Raw genomic sequence first — 8,820 nt, 5'->3', positions numbered from 1 at the left:
TGACACATTGAATATTTTAGCTTTCTCGGGTAAAACCCGTAGGATGGAGAGGTAAAGGCACCCTGTTTGTTGCAGAGCTGCTTTGTGGGGGCGTTGAGCTGGAACATGGCGGTCAGAGCAAGACAAACATTCGCCCACTCCCTCTGCTGCATGAGCCTCAGGCCACCATGATGACTTCAAAATAAGTTCCATTAGAAGCTGTCGTAGCTTTCAGGTTAATGCGTTTGGTTTAACTTTGTTTAGGTTTTATTTTAACTGTGTTTGTTGGAAAGCTTCATGGTTAAATTTAGTTTTATTGTAAGTTTAGCTTTTCTTGATTCTTTTATAACAAACTTTAATAAAATAAGTTCACTTTATTGTTTTTATTACCTTCTAGTCAATAAAGCAAAAGTTGTGGTTTAGCCTCAGGTTAAAATGGGAATTCCAGTTTAAATTGACAGTAAAATAATATTGTTTCATGTCTAAATGTCTAAATCTTATCTCAGATTTCCTGTTTGATTAGTTTTCTTGTCAAGTTTATTTCAGCTTTGTTCTTTAGGTGAACTTAGCTTCTTGTTTTATTGTGTTTTGTAGCTTAAAAGCTGTGTTTTAGGGTTTGTGTATTTAGCTTTTTGCTTGATTTGGTTTAACTAAAGCTCTATATATTGTAGACTTTTATCTATTTCAGCTAGCTTTGATTTTTAGTTTAGCATCATGATCAAGTTATTTCAGCCTTAAGTTATTTGGTGAAGTTTGCTGTAGTTGTGATATTAAGATTATTTTTATTCTTTAAATTTGGTTGCATCCTTGTCTCATGATGTTCGGTCTCATATTTTGTATTTATGTTCAGTTTAGCTGTCGAATATCCTGGGAACGCCATCGTTTACCTTAGCTAGGTTTGCTATTTAGCTTCATTAGCAAGTTATTTTAGCTATATTTAGTTCAGTCTAAAAGGCCTTTTGTGTAGTTTTCTAGTCAAATCTTTTTTTTTATAAGTTGTGCTTTGCAATTCATTCATTATCATTATCTAGTTATTTATCTTTGTTTTTAATGATTCACTGAGTCTTTGGTCCATCTTCCTTGACTTGTTTACTTTTGTTTTGTTGTTTAGCTAAGGTTAGCTTAGCTTAGGTTAGCTTAGCTTAGCTTAAAGTTTATTTCAACCATGTAAATATAAAACAATAACTGCAACAAGCAGAAGAAGGAAAAGGAAAAGAGAGAAAAATAGAAATAAAAAACATGAATAAAGTGACTTTTACGTGGATGTAAAGCAGTTGGAAGAAGCTTAGCTTAAGGCTTTAGACTGATTTAGATGATGCTCCATAGACAGAGTCCAGTCCCTGTGTTTTGTAGGTTTAGTTCAGTTAGGTTGACCGTTTAGTTTATTTCCCAACTAAACTTGAGGTGTTTACTTTAGCTATCTTTGTTACTCAGTTTGACTCCAGTCTCACTATTTCAGTGAAAACATCCTCATTCACTGTCATTTTGTAAACTTTGATGCACATCATGGATTTGTACATGTTTGTGATGTTGTGGTCACCATTAAATAATATGTGCTACGATATCATAAGAGAGAACTTTATGTCAGATTTATTCTGAGTAAAGAGTTTTAGTTTAAGACGAATAACTGCGTCACTACAGGAAATAAATGCATTTACTTTGAGAATAAAGCAGCTGTTTTGGTCGGTTCTGGTTCTTCGTGGACATATCCAGAGCTTTACAGACAGCATTAAAGTGGTCTTCAGTTTCACGTTTGGTCCGGGGTTGATGATTGACAGACAAACAGGGGGGTGGCAGATGTTGGGTCCAAGCACTACGCTGTCCACCTACCGAAGATTGGCCATATCTGTCTTTACTCTTATTTCACACGTCTGCTCTTAATCCTTTCGCTCAGACACAGGACCGGTGAGTTGGGATCATCTTTTACGTTTTTGCAGACAGGATTTTGCAGCACTACAGACATTTTCTGCGTAATGATTGAGGAAAGTGTTGAATGCCACTCGGATGGATAAAGCTCCAAAGATCTATTGATGCAGTTTATGAATATAAGCGTGTTCATTTGTTTGAGTGAGTTCAGCGTAAACTGAGTTCTGTCTATTCAGCATATTGTGATTCAGCCAAAAAGGTTCTGAAACAGTAACCTTTAGTCTCCTGGTAAACATAGCAGCCATTTCTCAAACATCCAGACTCCCTGACAAACACAGCGAGGGGACGCTGAAAAGGGATATTTACATATTAATACTTCTGACTGTTTCTACCCACTCTTGTTTTGGCACTTTTTAGAACTTTTATCGTACAAGCAGGTCATCATTATTCTTATCTGAGATTTAAGGTCATTACAAGGCACTTTCTATAAATCTGAGTTTGGGTAATGAGCTCACAGTGCGTACATGCTGATACAACCAGGTAAATATACCTACATATCCTTGAGTGTCTTTGGGGTAGAAATGTGTCCTCTGAGAGGCTGAAGTGAAACTCTCCAGCTGAGGAATCTCAGCGTTACATTGGGGTTTCCTTCATGGGATTTTTGTATTCATTATTCCTCAAAAATAGCCATTTTGAATGTGTTTTAAATTTGAGACTGTAAATAAAAGGTTACAGATTACTCAGATGACTGTATGCTGTTTAAAGATCTCTAATTGCCAAAGTCAAACATGAAGAGATTAACCCCAGTTTGCCCAGAATGTAGTGAGCCATGGTTATATCTCTGTTTTCAGATTCGTAATCTGGAAATGAAGCTGTGTCTTCTTCTTCTCCTGCTTTCTCTCTGCCACCTTGGACTGACTGTAAGAAGAAACCACTTTTGTAGCACTAAAGGGAACTAGTTCACGGGATGTTCCAGCATTATGTAATCTGTTTAAATCACGCCTGTCTGTCTGCCTCCCATCAGCAGGAGTCCAGGACAGCAACTTTCAAGGTCTCCGGTATTTTAGGTGAAGAGAAGAGGAGGAATAAGACTAACGGCTGTGGAGGAATATTCAGCGTTGAGGAGCACAGGGCGATAGGTGGCGCCGTAGAGCGACTGGGTGTAGAGCTGCTGGAAAAGCTTACTATCAGCCCACAGCAGCCGAACGTCGTCCTCTCCCCTCTCAGCCTGGCTTTTGCCCTCGCTCATCTCACGTTAGGTTTGTCGGATAGACTTTTTAAAAACTGATTTCAGTTTTTAGCTAACTCTCAGACTGCTTCACCCCTCCTGGTATAAAGAGCCGTCCCTGTTTCCCTATGAGCCAGTAATGACAACACATTCTGCCTCACAGCGTTCCAGTGTTTTCATTCCAATAAAACCCTTCCGCACATCTGTGAACACATTTAAGACGGCTCATAACTGCTGTTATGCTTTTCAATCTGAACCAAGCGAGTCGAGCTGCTGCCAGGCCTCAAAGACGATGATATCTTCTGAGGACCCTCAATGTCTGTAACAAACAGCATTTCATGCTAATTATTTGTAGTCACAGCATTCAGACATAAAAGACCAACCAGTAATGTCGGCCAAGGCAAGTCCTGTCGCAAATAAGTTATTATCCTTCAGGGTTAGTGGTGGTGACCCTGAGCAATGAGGTGGTGAAGCTATTCATGTTCCCTAATGATCCAGATGGCAGATCAGCTTGGATCAGCAGCAGGTGACTCTCTGTATTCCAGTAATTAGTAACATTAAAGTTGCTTGTCATGTATGTCGATAATTTATGACTAAATTATTATCTGCACCTGATATTTGTTGTTTTTGTGGTTAGCCATGTTGATGTTTTACAGCTCACATCATTACTGGTGGATCGCTGTGAGCTCAGACATTTGGAACTGTTAGCGTGAACATTTTCAGCCACAAATCGGCATTGAAGTTACAGATTGGAGGGACTTGACTGTGCTTCCAGATTGATGCTAACGTGTTAGCATAAAAAAGGCTCCCTCATGAGGACCAAAATGGGCAGAAAGAAAGTAGGCCCCACATAGACTAACCCACACAGGGTCCATGAGGGTTGTACCTGCTCGGGGTGGTCCATAGAAAACTGGCATTAGGGCCTAAAAGGGCAAACCTGCTGAAGGCCTCATAGGTAAACCTACATGGGGCTCATGTTAGTTGTTTTTGGGCACGCCCCACTGAGGTTGGTCCATAGAAAACTGGCATGGGGACCTAAAAGGGCAAAGCTGCTGAAGGCCTTATAGGCAAACCCACAGGGCTCATGTTAGTTGTTTTTGGGCGCGCCCCACTGAGGGTGGTCCATAGAAAACTGGCATGGGGACCTAAAAGGGCAAAGCTGCTGAAGGCCTCATAGGCAAACCTACATGGGGCTCATGTTGGTTGTTTTTGGGCACGCCCCACTGAGGGTGGTCCATAGAAAACTGGCATGGGGACCTAAAAGGGCAAAGCTGCTGAAGGCCTCATAGGCAAACCTACATGGGGCTCATGTTGGTTGTTTTTGGGCACGCCCCACTGAGGGTGGTCCATAGAAAACTGGCATGGGGAAATAAAAGGGCAAACCTGCTTAAGGCCTTATAGGCAAACCCACATGGGGCTCATGTTGGTTGTTTTTGGGCACGCCCCACTGAGGTTGGTCTTTAGAAAACTGGCATGGGGACCTAAAAGGGCAAAGCTGCTGAAGGCCTCATAGGTAAACCTACATGGGGCTCATGTTGGTTGTTTTTGGGCACGCCCCACTGAGGGTGGTCCATAGAAAACTGGCATGGGGACCTAAAAGGGCAAAGCTGCTGAAGGCCTCATAGGCAAACCTACAGGGCCCATGTTAGTTGTTTTTGGGCACGCCCCACTGAGGGTGGTCCATAGAAAACTGGCATGGGGAAATAAAAGGGCAAAGCTGCTGAAGGCCTCATAGGCAAACCCGCAGGGCTCATGTTAGTTGTTTTTGGGCAAGCCCCACTGAGGGTGGTCCATAGAAAACTGGCATGGGGACCTAAAAGGGCAAAGCTGCTGAAGGCCTTATAGGCAAACCCACATGGGGCTCATGTTGGTTGTTTTTGGGCACGCCCCACTGAGGGTGGTCCATAGAAAACTGGCATGGGGACCTAAAAGGGCAAAGCTGCTGAAGGCCTCATAGGCAAACCTACAGGGCTCATGTTAGTTGTTTTTGGGCAAGCCCCACTGAGGGTGGTCCATAGAAAACTGGCATGGGGACCTAAAAGGGCAAATCTGCTGTCGACCCCACTTTGGATACCCATATTTCATACACACATAAGATGTTTGTCAGTACTGATGACAAGTCTGCTATGTGTTCAGAGGATAAACCCTTTGCTTTAGAAATGAAAATATAATTCAACAACATGATCTGATTCTCTCAGGAGCTCGTAACGAGACAGAGAAGCTTCTTCTGCAAAGTCTTCATGCCCACAGTCTGCCATGCTACCATCATGTCCTGGGAAGTCTTCTACCTCATTTCAGCAACACATCGTTGGAGGTGGCAGCACGCATGTACCTGAGACCAGGTTTGAGATGATCAGTGTTAAACTGGGGGATTTTATCTGCATGGTGGCATAAATCTGACATAACCCTACATTTGGTGTGTTTCGTCTCCTTCTTCACATCAGGGTTTGAGGTGAAGTTGTCGTTTGTTGAGGACTCTCTGGCCAGGTATGAGCTACATTTGGAAAAAAGAAAGTAGGAAAAGTCATTTCAGACTCTGCTTGTTCTTTATGTCCTTTATGACTCTATCAAGTCGGGTTAGAGGTCATTAAGATTATGACTCAAGTCCAAGTCATCTCACTCGAGTCCAGACCTCTGAAAGGTGTCTTCTTTGGGTCTTCTTTCCTTAAGGTACCAATCACGGCCTGTCCCTCTGGTCTCTGTGGAGGACGTCAACCAATGGGTGGAGAACGTTACCAACGGCCACATCTCCAACTTCCTGGAAAGCATTCCACCTGATGTAGTGCTCATGCTCATGAATGCCATTTACTTCAAGGGTGAGGCAACTCACCAAAAGGGTGAAAAGTTTATTTTGTTGCATTTACAACCTGTCATTTTATGGTGTATCCACACCAAAAAAGTCCAAATTGGTTACGTGACATTAAAAGAAAAAGATGTTTGGTAAGACTGCTACTTGCATACATATTAACTCACTTACCCATAAGGCCTTAGATTAAGATCCGAGTCCTTGGGGATTCATTCCTTCTATCCTTCTTTCCACTGTGTTTGTCAGGTGAATGGCAGACACAATTCGACCTCCAGGCAACCTCAAAGGGAGAGTTCTACCTGAACAGCCTGATCTCTGTATCAGTGGACATGATGAAATCTGCTCAGTACCCGATACGCCTGATGGATGATCCAGACCTGCAGGCACAGGTAACACCATTGGTACTCACTAAGGAACCAGAGCTCATCTCTCAAGACAAGCTGAAGACATTATATCTGGAGGCACTTTAATTGACCATTGTTTTGTTTCAACAAAGTCCAATCAAGGTCCAACTTTACTTTTCATCTTCAGTCATGTTGTCGAGTCAGATACCACAAAGGACAGAAATAAAATGACGGGGTCCATCTCTTTTGTCTAGGTTGCCAGTTTTTCCTTTAAGGGAAACACCAGCTTCTTAGTCGTCCTGCCCAGAGGAAACGTGTCATCAGTGCTTCCCAAATTAAACATCTCTGACCTCTACAGGCGTCTGCCTCAAGAAAAAAAAATGCAGGTCAACCTACCGAAGGTGAAACTGCAATACCGGCAGGACCTTGAGGAGGTGCTGACCAGAATGGGTGAGAGCAGACTGACTGATCACGTCCTCATGAACAGATTCTTAAGTTAAAAGGTTAAAGGTGTCAAAGGTTGAAAGGTACTGATCAAAGCAATTAAAAACATATGAATAAAACCATAATATAGAGTAAAACATGAACAGTAGCATCATCATTCAACACAGTAGTTCAATATATGAGAGAAAAATAAGGATAAAAACCGATAAAATAAGAGCAGCCACTAGTCAGTAATAATAGAAAATGGTGTGCTAAAGAAAATATGAACAGAACTAAAAGATAGAGAGAAAGATCTGATCTAAAATAACCAGTGATGGGGCAAAATGTTAAATATAATAAAAGACCGGGTCCAGAGTCTGGGAGCCAGTGTGATGAAGTGACCTGCTGGTCGTTAAGCCAGATTTATATTTATAGACTTCCAGAACGTTGATGTGATGTCGTCATTGAGCTAAAGTTCTGCGTCGAGGGAACACGTTTCGCTGCAGTTCACCGCCATGCCACTAGGGGGTGTGGCTGTGTGTTTGTGTGGTTTCAGGTTAGAGCCGAATCCTTGCTTTTTCTTCCGGTCACAGTTAACAACAGTAACCAACGGCAACCGAGGTGCAGCAGCTGTATTTGCAGCTGGAGCTCATCAATAAGAAGAAAAAATGCTTAAATTACAAATGTTGAAGCAGGCGACAGAGAAGACGTCTGCGGGGGGGTGGTCTGTACGACCGATGTCAACGAGATTCTTCGCCGTCTACAGCCATTAAGACCAGAAAAGGCAACTGCCGGAAATTACGTTCTGAGCGGACCAATCACAGCCCTTTACGGCCCGCGTCGAGGCGACGTGTCGTTAGGATTTTTTGGAGGCGCGCGTCAGGCTACGGCGGAGGGGACCACGTCGACATGACTTTAAAACATAAACTAGGACTTAGAGGGGTTAACGTGTCAGAAATGTACCGTGGAGATTAACCACGGCGGGCTTTAAAAGTGAGACTGATGTGATCCTTTCTCTTTGTGCTAAAGTGAAGTCCAGCAGGTCTTTTCTGAGCTAACTGTAGGCGGGAGGTTGGACAAACAGTGGGTTACAGAAGCCGAGCTAAAACTAGTAATGATTATGGCCTGAATTCATGGTCTCTGGGTATTAAGAGATTTCCAACTGTGCTGGTAGAGTCCAGGCGTCAGCAGGTCAGAGTAGAGGATCCACAGCATATTATCAGGGCTGATCACATCATTTTCACATCAGTGACATTTTTCTCTACCTCCGGTTTCTCTGCCAGGGCTCGGCTCTCTGTTTTCTGGTCCCGACCTCTCTGGGATTTCTGACCAGCCCCTCAGAGTGTCGAGCGTCCGCCATGCCAGCACCATAGAACTCAGCGAGGAAGGTGTACAAGCATCCGCCTCCACTGTTGTGACCACCATGCGGTCCATCTCCCACTTTTCTGTCAGCTCCCCTTTCCTCTTTGCTCTTGTTGACGACGCCTCTCTGGCTCCTCTCTTCATGGGCATCGTCACAAACCCCGCCCCAGACAATGACCCCATGCTCAATGATGATCCCCATCACAACAGCACCATGAGTGACCAACCGATGGCGGCTGAGAAAAGAGACATGAACGTTGAGCTCAGCAACAGGTTGTGCAGTGAGACAGAGCCGGCGGACGGCGCCCCCTGTGGTGAGAAGGAGCCATGGGAGCAGGTCAATGGACAGAAAGGGCAGAAGAAGACAGCGGGAGGTGAATCAGGCTCCACTTCAGACAACTCTGTACCTGTTTGAAGTCTGAAATCTCCATGTTGAAGGAAAACTGTGACATTTGAGAAATAAACCTTTTAGATTTGAGCACAGACACCAATTTTACTGGAGACATAAAATGGTTAACTACTAGCAAGCAAGCCAACAACTCATTAGCCAGTTGTTAGCTAATTGGCTAACAACAAGTTAGCTTTGTTTGGTATAAAGACTAATAATTAACCCTGTAAACTTCTAAAGCTCACTCATTAGAACTTAAGTAGTGTTCGTTTCTTTATTTCTAAGTTTTTAAAACATTTCTGTCAAGATTGTCTCAAAAATTGAGACACAAAGGTGAGGGCATGCCAAAAATAACAACGTGCTCTCATTTCTTAGACCAGAACAGAATGAACCAATTGATATTTTTGTTATTTCTCAGACTGAT

At 43.1% G+C, this 8,820-nt stretch overlaps 1 protein-coding gene across 3 annotated transcripts; it reads left to right on the top strand.

Annotated features, from left to right (window-relative positions):
* Positions 1 to 1,765: 1,765 nt before the first annotated feature.
* serpinf2a (serpin peptidase inhibitor, clade F (alpha-2 antiplasmin, pigment epithelium derived factor), member 2a) lies at positions 1,766 to 8,486 on the top strand. 3 transcript variants are annotated; one of them, XM_072374888.1, is made up of 9 exons: positions 1,766 to 1,884; positions 2,697 to 2,765; positions 2,873 to 3,104; positions 5,272 to 5,415; positions 5,518 to 5,560; positions 5,744 to 5,889; positions 6,126 to 6,268; positions 6,478 to 6,673; positions 7,930 to 8,486. In XM_072374888.1, exons 2-9 carry the CDS (start codon positions 2,712 to 2,714, stop codon positions 8,421 to 8,423), a joined length of 1,452 nt encoding a protein of 483 aa, XP_072230989.1. In that variant the 5' UTR covers positions 1,766 to 1,884; positions 2,697 to 2,711; the 3' UTR covers positions 8,424 to 8,486. The 3 variants fall into 3 exon arrangements, with proteins under 3 accessions (XP_072230989.1, XP_072230987.1, XP_072230988.1); XM_072374886.1 differs by having other exon boundaries at positions 2,870 to 3,104; XM_072374887.1 differs by lacking the exon at positions 1,766 to 1,884 and adding an exon at positions 2,365 to 2,385 and having other exon boundaries at positions 2,870 to 3,104.
* The last annotated feature ends 334 nt before the right edge of the window (positions 8,487 to 8,820 follow it).

The sequence above is a fragment of the Leuresthes tenuis genome, unplaced genomic scaffold (assembly GCF_036924035.1).
Source record: "Leuresthes tenuis unplaced genomic scaffold, fLeuTen1.0.hap1 SCAF_21, whole genome shotgun sequence".
NCBI lineage: Eukaryota > Metazoa > Chordata > Actinopteri > Atheriniformes > Atherinopsidae > Leuresthes > Leuresthes tenuis.
The sequence above is the reverse complement of the archived record's forward strand: the minus strand, read 5'-3'. Positions and strand labels throughout refer to the sequence as shown.

Bases quoted from the DNA above. Each gene is read 5' to 3' on its own strand.
- serpinf2a (XM_072374886.1), top strand. From the start codon at position 2,712: ATGAAGCTGTGTCTTCTTCTTCTCCTGCTTTCTCTCTGCCACCTTGGA. The intron at 5,561-5,743 runs GTATGAGCTACA...TCTTTCCTTAAG, and splicing joins GTTGAGGACTCTCTGGCCAG to GTACCAATCACGGCCTGTCC. The intron at 5,890-6,125 runs GTGAGGCAACTC...TGTGTTTGTCAG, and splicing joins GAATGCCATTTACTTCAAGG to GTGAATGGCAGACACAATTC.